The sequence below is a fragment of the Barbus barbus genome (genome assembly GCF_936440315.1).
Source record: "Barbus barbus genome assembly, chromosome: 11".
Taxonomy (NCBI): domain Eukaryota; kingdom Metazoa; phylum Chordata; class Actinopteri; order Cypriniformes; family Cyprinidae; genus Barbus; species Barbus barbus.
In genome coordinates, this window is record NC_136739.1 from 29,726,801 (window position 1) to 29,747,583 (window position 20,783).

At 36.4% G+C, this 20,783-nt stretch overlaps 1 protein-coding gene across 1 annotated transcript; it reads right to left on the reverse strand.

Moving 5' to 3' along the window:
* Positions 1-3,290: 3,290 nt before the first annotated feature.
* LOC306876829 (beta-1,3-galactosyltransferase 1) lies at positions 3,291-4,286 on the reverse strand (the record flags this gene model as incomplete). The annotated part of the gene is made up of 1 exon (XM_079428252.1): positions 3,291-4,286. One exon carries the CDS (start codon positions 4,284-4,286, stop codon positions 3,291-3,293), a length of 996 nt encoding a protein of 331 aa, XP_079284378.1.
* Positions 4,287-20,783: the final 16,497 nt, after the last annotated feature.

Consider the following 20,783-nt stretch of genomic DNA (forward strand, 5'->3'; position numbering starts at 1 on the left):
AAACCGGAGCATGGCTGTGTTTTGGAAGAAAAGGGATCCTAACTGTATAATGCGATTTATGATATCTTTTGCCTACCTCTGTGTGTTTTTTTATACAGTAATTGCTGTAATTTACCACCGGCAAACCTTCAGAAAGAGATTTCATTACAGTGTTTTAGTATCTAATCGTCTCCTCGTGAAATGGGGAGAAAAACAATCAGATTTATGCGAGATGTGGAGCATTTATGTGAGCACTTGAACTAGTGGGATGGGGAATTTATCAAATATCTGATATGATTTTGCTGGAGATATAAAATTAATCAAAACTGGTTTTAATGTGACATTTTATTATATATATATTTTTTTATCTCTTGGTGCATACTATGCATGAAAAGGACTAATTATTTGTAATTGTTTAAGAAAAAATATTTAACTTGATTTTAATTGAAAATATCAACTTTTTAAGCTATTGTAGAGCAAGTGCATCAATATAAAGATATTTTTCATCTTTTTATCCTATGTTTATCTTATATGTACCTTTTAAGCCTTGATAGACACACACACACGTCTGGTTTGCTATCCCGTGGGGACTCTTCATAGGCGTAATGCTTTTTCTACTGTGCAGACCGTATTTTCTATTACACTACACCAACCCTACACCTTAACTTAGCCCTCACAGGAAACTTTCTGCATTTTTAGATTTTCAAAAAATGACATTTTGTGTGATTTATTAGCTTGTTTACCCGTGGGGACCTCAGATTTGGTCCCCACCGTGACACGAGTCCCAATGAGTCTGTGTGTATTCAGGTTTACTGTAAGTCCCCACCTGAATAGAAAAACAGGTACACACACACAATGTGCTTATAGACATTAAATTGCAGCATTTGTTATGGTTTATGATTTTTGCAGGTTTCATTTAATTTATTTTGTACCCATGCAAAGAGCCTAAATATTTAGTTTTTTTTTTTCTTTTGTTTCCAGTTTATTTTTCCTTTTTCAAATGTTTTATTTTCCCCAATTTCTTAAAAAAAATGATTTACTGCTGTCCATCATGCTGTAGAAAGGGCTCAGATTTAATTTTTACTGTAAAGATGTTATAGACTGAGAAGATCAGGATTTTGGATGAAAATGTTTTTGGTTGTTAAAAATTGCACATTTTTATAAAATAGTCTATATAATGAAATGAATGTCAGGTATGTCAGATGCTGTGTGATTTTAATTGCTGGATCAGACCTCAGAGCTGGGACTGGCCAAAGGCACTTTTTAAGGTAATGGGACGCCAAAGTGTGCTACTATTCAAGTTAAGTGCCATTTCCTGACACTATTCACCCAGGATGCTGATTGCTTTTAATCCCTCCTGGAAGGCATCCCATAATAGACACCCATTCCTGATTGAAAATCGGATGTTGTAAAGCACTGGCTCCATTATGACACATACAACAACGCCAAAGACTGTTTTTTATTTGTCATGGGGGCTGACGGAGTTTGGCAAGGTTGGCGTTTGGCACGTCCCGTGCTGCCTGACCAGTCTGCCAAGTACCAATACTGTGGGCATTTGGCAGGACAAGTGACTGGCAAAATCCTCCAAGGATGGAGAAGGTGGGTCGGACATTTTGCTGGGTCTTCACAGCACATTTATGCTGTCACGCATGTTTAAGGTAAGATATCAGATTCAAAAGTGACAGAAATTTAACAGAATGGGTTTCTAAACAGGCTCAGCACAAGTTGCAAAACTTGGTTTCCAAACAAGCAAATGTTTTACAAATCAGCCCTCTAAATGCATACCAATGAAGTTTCAAAGCCATTGGAAAATTATCCAGCCATATGGCATATAGCAGATAATACCCCAATTTTCTGTAAAACTTATTACTTTAGGAAAACATATTAGCATTTATTGAACATCAGCGTCTATTATCATATTGCTGCTGCTGTTTTTTAATTTTATGTTTGGTTAAAGGGGTTTTATGCACTTGTGTTGAAGTACATTACTGTACATCAAATTTTGAAAAAAAAACAAACTCTGATGCTCAACAAGGCTGCATTTATTTGATTAAAAATACAATAAAATCAGCAATATTGTGAAATATTATTACAATTTAAAATAATTGTGTTCTATGTGAATATATTTTAAAACGTAATTTATTCCTGTGACGCAAAGCTGAAATTTCAGCATCATTACTCTAGTCTTGTGTTACATGATGTTCGTTTGCTACATTGATACATTTTTTTTACGGATTCTTTGATGAATAGAAAGTTCAAATTAACAGTATTTATTTGAAATCTTTTGTAGCATTATAAATGTCTTTGATTTCATTAATTTATTGCGGGCCGGCTGAATACGATTGTTAATTTCTTTAACTCTTTGACTTGAGATGACCTTGAATAAATTATTTTGTTATCCCTTTAGAATCTTGAATATACATGAGCAAAATGTACAAATAAAAAGATGAACGCTTCAAAAAAAAAAAAAGAACACTTGTTATATATTTTTATGTAAAAATACACAGTATAATACAATAGTACCCATGGGAATAATATATTCATTTTTGTTTTCACAGTTAAATGTCACGTCCCCTCAATTACTCCAGACAATAAAAAAAAGAAACACATGTGAATCACATTTTGGCCTCACTAAAATCAAATTCTAGAGAAGAAAAAAAAATCCACTTTTAAGTTTTTTCTTTCTTTTTTCATGTTTCTCACCTTCATTGTATTCCACATTTACACTGCGTTCCTTACGCAGCATTTCTACAGGTTCAACCATGTACAGTAAACACAACTAAATGACACTTGATACCAAGCATTAATGACTTTAGATATACAGATTTACAGTATAACTACAAACATGAGCTGTTCTGAAGCAATGATGTTCAACGTCTAGGAGTAAGAAAATAATTTGTATACTTATGAGCTATACATCGCCGATATCTTTTTCAAGAAAAGACATGTAAACAAACAATGGAGGCGCTTCCACACATTAAACAAAGCAATGGTACTTTCGTTTGTACAACCAGAATAATGTGCAAAGAAAATTGAACGATCGAGGACATTCCGTTGTGCATCCGAACCAAAAGAATCTCCTTCACTAGTTTTAGACAGACTGGCACGGTTATAATATTAACACGAATAGCACATTCCCCAACCGGTTCTCAGACGATGAGCTCGGCGTGTTTCCAAATCGTTGAAATGCCCCACAAGCATGTTAGTGTTTCTAAGAAAGCACTACAGTTTGTCCCAAGGCTCTGTGTCGCATCTGTGCATCATGGGGATTTAAAAAAAGGGCACAAATACACATCCTCAGGCATCTACCACTAACACTTGAGATGCTTCTTGCTGGTCATGTCATTCCAGATACGATGCATCTCCTCAGGGGAGATCTGGTGTACGGTAATGACTCGACGGTACCTGCAAAGACTGTAGGCCATTTTCCAGTGATTAAAGCCACTGTTCTGATACGGGTGAATACCCAGCTTCCTCAAACACACCCCCACGTAAACGTCCTCCAGATGCAAGAGTCTGGTGTGCAAGGAAGTCTTGTAGATGAGCTCCGCAACGTCTGCCGAGAACACGTACCCAGTGCCGGAGCAAAACGGTGGGTACTTGCTCTCGGGGTAAAGGTCTCTGGGCATGTACCACTTGCTGCGCATGTCCCGAATGGGTCCGCCGTTGATGACGTATCCCGTAAAGTACCTCCGTCGAGGTTTGGTGGCTGGCTTCAAGAGTTTATACACCAAGTTGTCCATGTTCACGAAGATATCGCTGTCCGTTTTCATCACGTACTTGGCTTGGTTGCAGAAAGTGGCCACCCAGCGCATTCCCATCAGCGTTTTGAGAGTGAGGTTGTGGTAGGAGTCGATGAAGTCCTCGACCACAATGTCGTGAAAGATCTCGCTCTCTTGCTCCACCATCTGGTTGAGCACTGCATCCGTGCTGCGTCCCAGAAGAAACAGCGTAATGATGCGAAGGTCGCTGAAGGTGCTTTCGTCACCCCACGTTTCCCTGATGGCTTGGCGGGCATCGAACTCTTTGTGTGTGGTCGTGATGAGGATGACGAGGAAGGGCACGTTGGTTTCGCATTTCTTGGGCTCGTTGATGATGAAATCGAAGGTGTGGGGGTTCAGCGGACGTGTCCGGATGTTGCCGAAGGTCGTGGTGTTGTTGCTCTTGTGCGCTTTTGATGTTTTACGCGCCGGGACGGACAGTTGGCTCACGTAGGACGACGTGGGACGGGATATACTTAGGTACCACAGAGCACTGGCCCAGCAAACGACCGTCAACACGTAGAGGCATGACACTTTTGAAGGCATTGTGATGCATTTACGTGCACTTGGAGCTGTAGATCTCGAACGGCCTCACAGCCATTAGCGATGGTACCTCAGGCAGAATTGCAGAATTCATTTGTATGCAGCCTGACGTCAACTGTCAGAGCTGTCTTCTCTTCGTATGAAATCGGTGGGATTTTGTAGCAGGGTTTCGAATGCTCCCTGACACTCTTCCGCATGTTCCACTGAAATCTGAAAAACAAAACCGCAACAGTTGTTTTCAACTAGTGCCCAACTGATAAGTGGGTTCCTCAACTGAAGGACCATATGATGTGAAAGATAGATTTTTTCAGTTACATATATGCATTTGGCAGATGCTTTCAGCCAAAGCGACTTACAAAGCTTTCATTGCACTTTTTTTTAAATCAGTTTTGCTTTCACGGGGAACTGAAACCATGACTTTACTGTTGCAAGCGCCATGCGCTACTGTACTGTATGAGCTACAATAAGGTTTAAAGGGATTCATATGATGCGATTTCAAGTTTTCCTTTCTCTTTTGAGTGTTACAAGCTGATTGTGCATAGATAAGATTCCTGAAGTTGCAAAGACTAAAGTCTCAAAACCAAAGAGATATTCTTTATCAAAGTTAAGACCCTACCACGCCCCCCTAAAATGGCTCATTCAAACACGTCCCCACGTCTACGTCACGATGTGGAAATATTTGCATAATGCAGCCCAAATGTTCACGCAAAGAAAGAAGGTGTGGTTTCAGTAACCACTGTAGTGTTGATGCAGCCATGACAGGGAGACGCTGTGTGTTTCTAGGCGAAAGCAAAAGCACTTTATTTGGCCTTCCGAAAGTAGATGCGTTTAGGACTCATTAAGATTACTTACAACAGAACATCAACGCATTTTATGATCAACCATTTTGTGAACCCAGGAGAGGAGGTAATTCTGACTTTGCTATGACAATCTGGCACTTCTGAATCAGCAACTGTATGTTTTGTTATTAGTTTAAATATTTGCTATTGACTGTTCAATTGCGGAGTTTTGCATGTCGTGTGTGTGTGTGAGATGTCGTGTGTGTGTCATGTCGTGTGTGTGTTGTGTGAGAGAGAGAGAGAGACAGGGTCACATCACAGTGGAGTCAGCTGTCTTAACTGCGGCTTGTGTGCAAACACATACGAGCTTCATCACTGTGTCTGCCACGCGACTCTGTTCCCATTTCGGGCTTGAATTGATGGTAAAACTAAGGACATTATTAACTGTCTTTACATTTATTTTGAAAGCTGAAGCTGGCGATTATGGAAAGGGGCATTACATTTCCGACGAGTGCTTGTGGTGTTCGGCCAATCACAATGCACTGTGCCAGTTGGCCAATCAGAGCAGACTGCGCTTGTCGGAAGGAGGAGCTTTGTAGAAAATGGCGCGTTTGAGAGAGGCGGGGCATAGAGGACCTACAATAATGTACAGTATTTGAAAAATAATGTGTTTTTTTAAACATTAAAGCATGTCAACATATTCGGTTACTCCAAATAAAAAAGCATAATATGACCCCTTTAATGACAACAAATAAAATATGCACAGAACTTGTGCCTGATGAAGATCTAACTGGTCGAAACGTTCTTGGAAAATAAATGTTCTTGGAGCTATAATTTTCTGTGTGTGTATTGATTGACTGTCCTGCACTTGAACCAAATTTTTGGGTCCTTTGAATGGGCACATTTTTGCATTGCTTTGATATTGGTGAAATGTAATATCAAAAGAGCTAAATCAATCAAATCAAAAGATGATTGCATCATGATCTATCACTATTTTAAACATGATAGATGTTTAGATGTTTGTTTGACAGTCACCACTGATAAGTTACTACTAAATATAATGTAGAAACTTTAAAATGGAAACTTACATTTTCTGTAAAGGTGCTTTGCAACGATTTGTATCGTGAAAAATGCTATACAAATAAGCTCGAAAAAGATGTTTAGCCATTTCAACATTATTTATATTGCCATATACTGGCTTTTGGATTATGGCTTTTTTTATTGTTACACATTTTGTTCAAGATAATCTTCACAAATAAACACTTATGAATTTTGAAGCCTAGTTACAATTATCGGAAATAAAAGCTAAAGTTAAAGAACTACACCACGGTTGCACAGCTTGTTTCCCAACAACTCAGATAAAACATTTTTGACTAACAGATATAACTATATGACTCTACCCATCTGATTAATCACAGTGCATTATGACAACTGTTTTGAATTACAAGTTTTCAGAAATGTTGTTTTACTTTGCAAGTGATGCATTATCAAATCAAATATGCAGTAATTAGCATAAATCTCCAGAAAAGAAATCTGAGCATTGGATAAAGTCAGGTTCACAATTCTTGTTTCATTTTGTTGACATATTAGAGCAGGGGCGACAAACTCAACTTCTGGAGGGCCACGGCCCTGCAGAGTTTAGCTCCAACCCTAATTAAGCACACCAGCTCCAACTAATCAAGTCCTTCAGGCTCAATTGAAAACTACATGGTTTGTGTGTTGGAGCAGGGTTGGAACTAAACTCAGTATCCCAAAATCTCTAAATAGACCAGTGCATGAAACAACAATGGTATTGCCTGTTGTGTATTGTCTTTTAAAATCAACAAGTTGGAAAATTTGAGATTTTGAGATAGTTTGCAAGAGTGTGAATAAAATCTGACTTCAGGCGACCAGAAATGCAAGAGACATGGACTACTTATACTTGCGTTTTCAGAAAATTTTGACAGCAGTGAAGATTCTGTCATTATTTATTCACCCTGAGGTCATTCCAAACCCACTTCAAGGTGTAAATAAGTAAATAAAAGAGAGAATTTCACTTTTGCCTGAACTATGCCTCTACGTGGATAAGAATGGACATTGGTTACTTTAGTAAATACAGAACATCCCTCCTGCTGGAACACAGCAGCAATCCCCTCGCCTAACTAAATATCTGAATAGACAGTCAAATATTATGATTCTTATCGACTGACATTGCAGGAGAGTGTTAATGTTAGAATGAATTAAAGAATATGAGGTGGTGAATGTGCATGTGTTTGAAAGCAGCAGTCATCTGTTGTGTTGCCTGTATGGAAATGAGAGCGCTGTGGGAATTCCTGCTCTGAAGTTTTCAGCCGTTTAGACTTTTGATAAGGGAGCTGTGTCGGCATATAGCAGCTTTCTGGCTGAATCTTCTTCTCAGTGGGGAAGATCACCAATCAGCACATTTACAGAAGTGAGAAAATATAACAGGGACACTTTACAAAGAAATTATTTATTGTAATATAATCCAAACAAAATTGAACTGGCTGAATTATTTGCTTCTTTATGCGTAGCTAATTTGTTGTTTACCATCTACTGAAAGTGTGACCGGGTAAATAAATATTTGGATGTGCAAGGCACATGCAAGTTTACTAAAAATAAATTTAAAGTGATTTTTTTTTTATTAATAACATACTATTTTTTTTTAAATAAAATAAAAGTATACACACACACACACACACACATATATATATATATATATATACACACACACACAGTATCTCACAAAAGTGAGTACACCCCTCACATTTTTGTAAATATTTTATTTATATTTTTTATGTGACGACACTGAAGAAATGACACTTTGCTACAATGTAAAGTAGTGAGTGTACAGCTTATATAACGGTGTAAATTTGCTGTCCCCTCAAAATAACTCAACACACAGCCATTAATGTCTAATCTGCTGGCCACAAAAGTGAGTACACCCCTAAGTGAAAATGTCCAAATTGGGCCCAAAGTGTCAATACTTTGTGTGGCCACCATTATTTTCCAGCACTGCCTTAACGCTCTTGGGCATGGAGTTCACCAGAGCTTCACAGGTTGCCACTGGAGTCCTCTTCCACTCCTCCATGACGACATCACGGAGCTGGTGGATGTTAGAGACCTTGCGCTCCTCCAACTTCTGTTTGAGGATGCCCCATAGATGCTCAATAGGGTTTAGGTCTGGAGACATGCTTGGCCAGTCCATCACCTTTACCCTCAGCTTCTTTAGCAAGGCAGTGGTCATCTTGGAGGTGTGTTTGGAGTCGTTATCATGTTGGATTACTGCCCTGCGGCCCAGTCTCTGCTTCAGTATGTCACAGTACATGCTGTCATTCATGGTTCCCTCAATGAACTGTAGCTCCCCAGTGCCGGCAGCACTCATGCAGCCCCAGACCATGACACTCCCACCACCATGCTTGACTGTAGGCAAGACACACTTGTCTTTGTACTCCTCACCTGGTTGTCGCCACACACGCTTGACACCATTTGAACCAAATAAGTTTATCTTGGTCTCATCAGACCACAGGACATGGTTCCAGTAATCCATATCCTTAGTCTGCTTGTCTTCAGCAAACTGTTTGCAGGCTTTCTTGTGCATCATCTTTAGAAGAGGCTTCCTTCTGGGACGACAGCCATGCAGACCAATTTGATGCAGTGTGCGGTGTATGGTCTAAGCACTGACAGGCTGACCCCCCACCCCTTCAACCTCTGCAGCACTCATACGTCTATTTCCCAAACACAACCTCTGGATATGACGCTGAGCATGTGCACTCAACAACTTTGGTCGACCATGGCGAGGCCTGTTCTGAGTGGAACCTGTCCTGTTAAACTGCTGTATGGTCTTGGCCACCGTGCTGCTGCTCAGTTTCAAGGTCTTGGCAATCTTCTTATAGCCTGCGCCATCTTTATGCAGAGCAACAATTCTTTTTTTCAGATCCTCAGAGAGTTCTTCAGAGAACACTAACGAGTCACATGACACCGGGGAGAGAAATTTTCACTTAGGGGTGTACTCACTTTTGCCAGCGGTTCAGACATTAATGGCTGTGTGTTGAGTTATTTTGAGGGGGACAGCAAATTTACACTGTTATAAAATCTGTACACTCACTACTTTACATTGTAGCAAAGTGTCATTTCTGTTGTCACATGAAAAGATATAAAAAAATATTTACAAAAATGTGAGGGGTGTAAATGTGAGATACTGCATATATATATATATATATATATAAAAAGTTAATACCAAATGGCTTTTACTCACCATTTATCATTATACCATATATCTGGAAGATGTCGCATCTAAACAAAGAAAATATTAAAAAATATTTTATTAAACAGCATTTTTAAAAACAGAAATATACATTTTCAATCATTACCATTTGATAAAAACAAATAAAATCACACAAATAATAATATAATTGTAACTTTTTTACAACTTTAAAAATCATAAAAAAAATGTAAAGTATTGTTTTTAACATTGATAGAAAAAATATATAATTTTTTAAGATTTCAAATGAAAATTTATATATATATATATATATATATATATATATATATATATATACACATACACACACACACGTACGTACGTACGTACGTACGTACGTATGTATGTATGTATATATATATATATATATATATATATATATATATATATTCTTTTTTTGTTTTTTTTTACAATAAACGCGGAACACACAACTATTATACATTATTTATCCACCACACTTAATTTTATTTTTTTCTCATTTCAAATTTGCACATATCAGACCTGTACATACATAATTGTCTATATTATATATATTGTGTTTTTGTACATTGCCTATTCGGATATTTGTTTATTATTATTTTTTATATGTGTCCTGTTGCTGTCTTTCTGTTGCACTGTGGAGCTTCTGTCACTATAACAAATTCCTTGTATGTGTAAACTTGGCCAATAAAGCTCATTCTGATTCCGATTTTTATATATATGCATGTATGTATATATATATATATATATACATACATGCACACAGTCATGGCCAAAAATATCGACACCCTTGGTACATATGATCAAAGAATATGAAAATTAATTTGCATTGTTAATCCTTTTTATCTTTAATTTCAAACATTCACAAAAATCTAACCTTTCATTGGATAATAAGAATTTAAAATGGGGGGAAATATCATTATGAAATAAATATTTACTAAATACATTTTGGCCACAATTAACGGCACTCTTTTATTCAATACTTTTTGAAACCTCCATTTGTCAGTTTAACAGCTCTAAATTTTCTCCTATAATGCCTGATGAGGTTAGAAAACACCTGACAAGAGATCAGAGACCATTCCTTCATCCAGAATCACTCCAGATCCTTTAGATTCACAGCTTCAGATTCTCTTCAGTTCACCTCACTCATTTTCTACAGGGTTCAGATCAGAGGACTGGAATGGCCAGCAGAAGCTTGGTTTTGTGCTCAGAGACCCATTTTTGTGTTGTTTTTGAGGTTTGTGTTTGGATTATTGTACGGTTGGAAGATCCAAACATGGCCCATTATAAGATTTAAGAGTCAGTCACTTATTGATTTTTTATCTGTTGGTATTTGATAGAATCCATGATGCCATGTGTCTAAACAAGATGTCCAGGACCTCCAGCAGAAATATAGGCCCACAACATAAAAAATACAGCAGTATATTTCATTGTACACATGGGGTACTTTTATCCCTGTGTTCACCAAACCCATCTTGAGTGTTTGCTGCTAAAAAGCTCATTTTTTTGTTTCATCTGACCATAGAAGCCAGTCTCATTTGAAGTTCCAGTCCTGTCTGATAACTGAATATGCTGGAGATTGTTTTTGGATGAGCTTGGAGAACTTTTCTAGAAACTCTCCCAAACAACATGTGGTGATGAAGATGCTGTTTGACAATTTTTTTTAAGGTTTTCTGACCCCGAGACTCAACTACTTTCTGCAATTCTCCAGCTGTGGTCCTTGAAGAGTCTTTAGCCACTCAAACTCTCCTTCTCACCGTGCATTAGGACGATATAGACACACGTCCTCTTCCAGGCAGTTTCGTAACATTTTCTGTTGATTGGAAAGTCTTAATTATTGCCCTGATAGTGGAAATGGGAATTTTCACTGCTGTAGCTCTTTTCTTAAAGCCACTTCACTAATTTGTGAAGCTCAATTATCTTTTGCTGCACATCAGAAATATATTCTTTGGTTTTTCTCATTGTGATGGATGATTAAGGGAATTTGGGCTTTGTTTTCCCTCCTATTTATATTTCTGTGAAACAGGAAGCCATGGCTGGATAATTTCATGTTCATAATCACCCTGGAGTGCTCAGAATTGTAAATATAAATGGGAATATACTTCAGAGATATTTTACTCATAAGAATTTCTAGGGATGCCAATAATTGTGTCCAACGTGTATTTGAGAAAAACATTTATTTCATAATGATATTTCCCCCCCTTTTAAATTCTTATTATCCAATGAAAGGTTAGATTAAAAAAAAAAATTAAATAAAAGATCAAAAGGATGAACAATGCAGATTAATTTTCACAGCCTTCTTTGATCATAAATACCAAGGGTGCCAATATTTTTGGCCATGACTGTATATATATATATTGTATTATATATACAAATTATTATGATTATCATATAAATTATACATGTTTTTACTCACCATAATAGTATACAGCCGGAGGATGCATCATCTAGAGGGGGAAAAACATGAAAACTATTTGACTAAACATGGCTTTAACAATTACGAAGCACAAGATATCATGAAAAAAAAAACACCCAAGCACAAAAACCATGGTTAAGATCTAAAGATCTGTATAAAATAACATAGGTTATTTTCATAGGTTAAAGGATATAATAATATAAAAACATGTAAATGTAAAGCCTATCACAAATAATATAGACAGCTTGCTCAAACGTTAACATACTGTAAAACAGAGAATATAGACTTCCACTTGATATAAAGTTCCTGCAACAACAGTGTGACAACTATCCCCCTAAATACACATTAGATCAAAATCCCAAAGTCCTGGTTTCTGTGATTCTATCAGTCGTCTCCAGTTTTGTTACATTGGACATGTCTCAAAACAATCTGTCTTTCTCAATCAGTGCAGTAACGTTTTGTTTTAGTTAACACGCCTAAACTCAGCTCTGAAGCTCTATGATGAGAAAGCATCATGACAGCTCATGAATAGAGAAGTTACATATGGCAGCCGCTCTACTCTGGCAGTGATGAAGCATGTGCAGCAGGAGATGGAAACTCAGCGTCTGATCTTTGAACAAACAAAATGTGGCCAAGTATAGATTTTTAGGAATGCTACAGGTCTAAAGGGGATATTACTACATATTTCAATGAGTGATTTTTGCAAAAATGCATCTTAATTTTCATTAGTGGTATTTGCCAAGCAATCACTATCATTATTACTCATACTTGGAGATGGAGTTTTGAAAAAATCCCTAACATAAATTATTACTCTTTATAGTGTAACTCAGAGCATTTTGTGCCCCAGACATGAATGATTTCTCAAATCATATCTCTTGTTGAGAGGTGCGCTAGTGCTTTCTAAGCTGCTGGATTTTCACCTGTCAGATGATAAAACAGCTGAGAAAATCCCACACTGAAAACTGACACTGAAAGAGCAACCTAGCTAACAGAGAACCTTCTCACAACTTTCACTAATGTTTTTTCAGTTATCACTAAACATTATTAAAGTAATGTTTATGGAACATTCTTATAACATTATTAATATTTGATATACATCATAATGTTGAGAAAAATATTTTTACAACATCACTGTTCTAAACACTCATGACCATTTTTATTTTATATAACGTTGAGAGAACGTTCTGAGATCAACTTTCTTTGAACATCCTTATGATGTTATTTGTAAATAAACAGCCTCAGTGTTGAGAGAAAATGAGTATTATAATAAACATTATATTTGGGGTGAAAATAGGGTTTGTAGAATGTTGTAAGAAACATTTTAGTAACCTTTAAATAACATTCTAATTATAAGAAAACTGGACATTTTAACGTTATTAGAGTATTAAACATAAATCAATTAAATAATGTTATATTTTGGGTGAAAATAATGTTATTAGAATGTTATAAGAAACATTTTTGTGACTTTTAAATACTGTTATAATGATGAAAAGGAAACTGGACATTTTAACGTTTTTGGAATATTTAAAAATAATGTTCTCACAATGTTTTTATAACCTACATTTGTCACCTGGGTTTGTCAGCCATTTCTATAGACCAAAATATAGAGACTGGACAGCAGAACACAAAAAACAGTCAAAACACCGACCGACCACATAGCAACACCCTAGCAACCACCCACGGTAGTGTTTGCATGTGCAAGAACTACTCATATTTCCTTCATTAAACGTAAAAATGTAGTCAATAAACATTATTACATTATATAAATCTCAACAGATCATTAGCTAATGTACATTCAGAGAGCTGCCATGAAACTTTGATATATTTCCATGCATAATCATATTTGAATACTTGAGCTAATGATCTGTGAAGTATTATTATAATGTTTGTTAATGACTTCTTAATGAAAGGCAGATCTTTAAAAAGATCATTTGCTGATGCAGAGCCGTTCTGTAGAAAACTGCAGGGAAATCATCTCGCACATGAATCCATAAATAAATCTTTGTGATATGATACATGAATATATATATATATACATGTGTGTGTGTGTGTGTATGTACATATACTCTCACAGATGCATAAAAAAATAAATAGGGAAATAAATATTCATGCCGACTTCAAATAACCATCAAAATCAAAAAACTGCAAAGCCACAGTGCCACTTTATGGCTTTATGCTGATATGAACGCTGCCATTAAACTCCACAGTAGTTTGGCAGAATTGGTGACCATCTGCCATGCAGAAATGAAAGAAACGTTCTCTCACCGCTAAACTCACATTGAGTCCAGGCCAGGTGGAAGTAAATGTCAATCTATGAAATTACTTTAAAATCACTCCCTCCTCAAAGGTATGACATGAAAACCATTTTATATGAAGAACAAGCGCTTGTATGGCATTACTTTAGCGTGTATCCACACACACACAGTCGCTATCTATATTGGAAGTGTAGAGATAAAACTAGTGTTATCCTGTGTTCATATTCTAGTGCAGCAAACTACAACATATTAACCTGAATGAAAGTTTCGTCTTTGTCCCAAGATAACATCATTCTCCAGGCAGCCTACACGATGAGTTGCCAGCACCAAACACACACACACACACACACACACTGAATGAGATAATTTCGCAATCACAGCGTGTTTATCAGAAAAACATGGAGAAAATTCTGTCTGTAAAAGCAGATAACAACCTCAAAAGGCCAAATGCCCCTGTTAAAACAAGAAACGGCCACAGATCTCAACTCTACTAAGATAAGCAGCGTGTGGATTCAATTTATTACTTGGTTTTAGCCCGAGACGCATTCACTCTTGGACCGAATGCATTTTATGCCATTGATTTGCTGTGCGGTTTAAAGCGCCTTTGATTTACTTAATAAGAAATTGTGGAAGGTTGAAAATTGCTGTAAATAAATCCAGTACATACAGCCTCCGAGATTAAAGTCAACATCGCTTCGCAATTCACCCAATTTACTTTCTTTATACACATTCCTGCTCTTATTCTGCAATTCTTCAGTGAATGTCACTGTAAAGGGAAAAATGTCATTTGTAGTCTTTTGCTCTGCATGTGCAATGACTTCTCATATTCTGTTTTTTGAATACCTTAGCAATCCAATCATTTGAATGAGGAGGAAACAAAAACCTGCCCTACATTTTGTCTCACTAAGGCCCGGTTTCACAGACAGGGCTTAGACTAAACCAGGATTAGGCCATAGTTCAGTTAGGACATTTAAGTGATTTTTATAAACGTGCTTAGAAAAAAACATTACTGGTGTGCATCTTGAGACAAAACAAAGGCACTGATATATTTTAAGATCAGTCAGTGTAAATTTATTTCAGTTAAAACAGCTCAGACTTACATTTTAGTCTAGGACTAGGCTTAAGCCTTGTCTGTGAAACCGGGGGTTAATGTCTTGTTTAATGCAGAAAGGATCACATTAACATTATCAAGTGCATTGCATATATTTATCATCAAATATTTATCTTGGTTTTTTTCCCCTAGTAAAATTCCACATGGATTCCACAAATTCCATATCGTCACGTCCTGACCAGTCTAGGGTTGGCCAGGCCGATGACAAGAATAAAATAAAATTTTGTAAATACAAAAAAAAAAAGTTTTTAAATGATGATTTCATTTATTAAGGGAAAAAAGCTGCCCAAACCTACCTGGCCCTACATGAAAAATGAATTGCCCCTTCCTGTTAAATCATGGTAGAACTGTGATTAAACACATTATTTTAGAAAGCTAAGTTAAATTTCACTAGCCACACCCAGCCCTGATTACTGCCAGACCTGTTGAATCAAGAAATCACTTAAATTGAACCAGTCTGACAAAGTGAAGCATGTTTGAAGAGCAACACACCATGCCACGATCTAAAGATAGTTGACATGTATTTAGCAGACGCTTTTATCCAAAGCGACTTACATTGCATTCAAGTTACAGTTTTTACATTTTATCAGCTCTTGCTTTCCCTGGGAATCGAACCCATGACCTTGGCATTGCTAGCGCCATGCTCTACTATTTGAGGTACAGGAAAGTGCCACTTAGTACCGGGTTGGACCCCCTTTTGCCTTCAGAACTGCCTTAATTCTTTGTTGCATTTATTCAACAAGGTGTTGGAAACATTCCTCAGAGATTTTGGTCCATATTGACATGATAGGATCACACAGTTGCTGCAGATTTGTCGGCTGCACATCCGTAATGCAAATCTCCCGTTCCGCCACATCCCAAAGGTGCTCTATTGGATTGAGATCTGGTGACTGTGGAGGCCATTTGAGTAAAGTGAACTCATTGTCATGTTCAAGAAACTAGTCTGAGATGATTTGAGCTTTGTGACATGGTGCATTATCCTGCTGGAAGTAACATCAGAAGATGGGTACACTGTAGTCATAAAGGGATGGACATGGCCAGCAACAATACTCAGGTAGGCTGTGGCGTTTAAACAATGCTTAATTGGTACTAAGGGGCCCAAAGTGTGCCAAGAAAATATCCCCCACACCATTACACCACCACCACCAGCCTGAACCGTTGAGACAAGGCAGGATGGATCCATGCTTTTATGTTCTTTACGCCAAATTCTGACCCTACATCTGAATGTTGCAGCAGAAATCGAGACTCATCAGACCAGAAACGTTTTTCCAATCTTCTATTGTCCAATTTTGGTGAGTCTGTGAGAATTGTAGCCTGCGTTTCCTGTTCTTAGCTGACAGGAGCGGCACCCGGTGTGGTCTTCTGCTGCTGTAGCCCATCTGCTTCAGGGTTTGACGTGTTGTGCGTTCAGAGATGGTATTCTGCATACCTTGGTTGTAACGAGTGGTTATTTGAGTTACTGTTGCCTTTCTATCATCTCTAACCAGTCTGCCCATTCTCCTCTGACCTCTGACATCAACAAGGCATTTTCGTCCACACAACTGCCGCTCACTGGATATTTTCTCTTTTTCGGTCCATTCTCTGTAAACCCTAGAGATGGTTATGTGTGAAAATCCCAGTACATCAGCAGTTTTTGAAATACTCAGACCAGCCCGTCTGGCACCAACAATCATTCCACGTTAAAAGTCACTTAAATCCCCTTTCTTCCTCATTCTGATGCTCGGTTTGAACTTCAGCAAGTCGTCTTCACCACACCTAGATGCCGAAATGCATTGAGTTGCTGCCATGTGATTGGCTGATTAGCAATTTGTGTTACCAAGCAATTCAACAAGTGTACCTAATATGATGAATAAGCATAATAAGCATATACATAATAAGCATAAAAATACATAGTTCATAGCATGCTGTATGAACTATAATTCACAATGCATTGAGGGATTGCCTTGGAAACATGGGAATTTATCCAAAACAAGGTAGTTTGTGATAAATGCACTCGTTGTTCTCCAATGATGGAGAATCTCTACTGAATCTCTCCTTAGCACTACAGCCAAATGTAACAATGATGAGCATCGATGAGAAAATAAATAAAGAAAAAACTGCTATATGTAATGCTAATTGATTCAACAGGTGTGCTCATTTGTGTGATTGACAGGTGATCACCATGGCAACAGAACAGTGGGATGACAGCCAGAGACTCACAGAATCCCACACAGTACTTAGAGCCTGTCACTCACACACACAAGTATCGACACATCTGCCAAACACACGGCCATCCAAATGTTCACTAAATGATAGTAAAACCATTCTCTCCAGCATCCGCTTCGCAAATGACTCACTGTCTGTTTACATACTCACCAGCAGTGTGATTATTGCCAAAAAGAGTGGGGAAATATTCAGATGAAGATGTTTTAAATGACATGGGCAAACTATCAATTCCGTTTGCATGGTTGTTTTGCATTTCGAGACCTAAATTATGACATCAAATGTTAAACTGAAATGCAACAGGCCTTTGAATGCAAAATGTTAGTCAGTTCCTCGGTGCCCGACCTTCCTCACTTTGTCCAAATTCTACTAAAAATACCAGCATTGGCAGAAACATGCAGCAGATTGGCTTTCAATCATAATAGCATTTTTAATCTCTCTTGCATTGATTGAATCTGGCTTCACATCTCTGTGACTAATCCCTTCTCTAATATTTTTCATCAATAGTTTTGCATAATTACAAGCATACTGCAAATATATCAATTTGGCGCTCTCTTACATCAGTTACATGCACTCTTTAAAAATCTATTTTTTCCCACTTTTATAAGCGCAATTGTATGTATGACTATAAAGCTACAAATGGTCTAAATTGTACTTTCATTCTATTTCACTACATTTAAAAAAAATAACCCTTGTGCTGAAAACTCTTTATATAATTTGCTGTTCCCAGTCAAAAATGATAGGCCTTTTACAAATTGAACGGCCTTTTAAAAATTTGCTTGTAAATCTCTCATTATGCTATAACACCACCAAATCTTGGATTCAATCTTTTTGTCAATTAATTTTCTTTCAATTAGCACAGGTTTTTTATTTCTTTTTGAAACTGATTGCTTGTAGGTTTCACTGATATAAGCTTATGCACCTCACTTTTTCTGTAAAAAAAAAAAAGCATTATTTGTGGACACTGCTGGGTAAATTACTTACAAATTGCAGTCTGTTTCTGATTACTAATTATATGAAAATTGTAGTTAGTAACATAATCTGGACTACACATATGCGACCCTGGAGCACAAAATCAGTCATAAGTAGCACAGGTATATTTGTAGCAATAACCAACAATACATTGGATTGGTCAAAATGATCAATTTTTCTTTTATGCCAGAAATCATTAGGATATTAGTAATATTAGATAATACTCTCATGTATATAAGTGGTAGGTTCATTTAGAAAGGAACATTTAAATGAAAAAAGGAACAAGAATTGGGGAGAATCAACAAATTATGAATAATTTACTGCCATTGTGTGAATAATATGTAATCATGTAATCCATGAAAAAGTGACAAACAGCTTAAAAAAATAAGTACACGCTGACAAAAAGATTTAATCCAATATTTGGTACTAATATAATGTAATGAGAGATTTACAAGGACCAGTAACATCACAAGTTTAACAAATTGGGGGAAATCTCCTAAAAAGTACAAAACATATCCAAATTATATTCAGTAAGTCAGTAAGTTTTAGTCCAATGTGATAATATTTACTAGCATGTCCGAGGAAAAATAAAATGCTCTCTGGGTCAAAATGACCGGAACACAATAATATTATGAATGATTATGGAAAAACACTTCTAGTATGCTCTAAATGATCATATTTTCATATCAACATTTATGTTTATAGTTCTGTAAAGACAATGTAATGGACTTTTTATCAAGCTGTATGACATTGTTTTGACGGCTGTTAATTGTATTTATTGTTTTACTTTGTTTAGAAAAGCATGTCTAATCAGTTGAGAAAAAACGACAATAAGCAATAAACAGGCACAATTAGTCAAAATTAAAGCTGTAATTATGTTTTAGCAAAAAACTTGTGTTGGACTAATGCAGTTCCTCTGTTGAATTACAATTCAGTTGCTCTGTGTGTCATTGCATGAGTTATCTTCATGCTACCTGCAATACAAAGTTGCAATACAAGCTGTCAGGTAAATATCTCAGTACGTTAATAAAAGATCAGCTTACTAGCAACATGCCATGCATTTACCATGTTAAAAAAAACATAAGTTGAAGCACACTGCAGCAAAACAAGCAGCCACACAGGAAGACATTGCCGTACCTGAAATCTAATGAGATCCGCCGAAGCTAATGCACTGAAACACTGCTAAACTCCCGTGGAAATGTTGAAAAACAACGCTTCCTTCAGTTTTTACAGGCAGGATCCAAGCTAGGCCTGGACTCATTCAAATTTGACTTGCATTGCCGAAAGCAGTCACCCCCTTCCCATTTGGCATGCATTGCAAATCATCCAGCAAAGCCATGTATATTCATGAAAGGGAAATACAAGTCATATCTTGAACCTTGGGGAGATGTTACAAACCAGTGAAATAATTACATAAAACAACCAGAAGATAAAATGTATATGGTGATTTATGGTTCTGCGGGGGGCAAATCCGTAGTAGAGGAACAATGCGAAGACACCTATTCATCAAAACGGTGGCATCCATTTCTTCTAGCCGCTAGGTTTAGCTTTCTGCAGTCTACTCAGTAAAGAGAGCAATTATACTGTCCTCTATACATCAGAGAGGAAGGGCTGTGATTTATAGTCTCGCACTGATCTGAAAGCAGGCTGCTCAAATGCCTAACCAATAAAGACATTTCTATTTTAACACATGACATTTTCAATTTACAAAACTACATTTCTATAGAAACTATCAAAATGGCACGAGTGCAGTACGAGTTTCATAAGACAGGCCATTACAATTTTAATCCACCAGTGGTTAGATACAAATAATGGCTTTCGGACTTCATGCAGGTCATATTTGGTATTAAAAATAGCCCACAGTGGAATTAAATAACACTTTTATTAAAAAACAAAACAGCAACAAAAAAAAAAATCATAATTTTTTCATACAATGACAAGAAAAAGAAAATGAACAGGGTGGAAATAAGAAGCTAAAGTTAATTAAAGCTATTAATAATCATTTTTATTAATTGAAAGATATCTGAAATAACGAAACCTTTCTTTACCTTGGCAATTAACTGAAATAAATATGTTTAAATTGAAGTGCTAAAATAAAAATAACTACAAATAAATAAATGTTAAGTATCAGTGAGATTTAATATATTTTTATATTTTAATGATAATTTTAGTTAAAGTTTTGTAATTGTTGTTTTGTATGTTTTTTATTAATTTCTAGATTTTATTCATTAATACTTATTAATATGAATATTTATGAAGTTTTAGATTTAGTTATTTAGTATCAAGTTAAACTAGATGAAAATGATAAATGTTTCCTTAGCAACTAGCTGAAATAGAGTAAGTAATTTCTTTATAGATTTTTTTTTTTTACTTTATTTATTTTCAGTTTAAGTTTATTTTATTTCAAGTTCTTTCAAGGTTTTAATTTTTGTTTTAGTTTACTAAAATAGCCCTGACAAAAGCATATCAAATTTTAAAACTTAAACTACACTTAAAATGAAAATGGAAAATATAAAAATAAAATC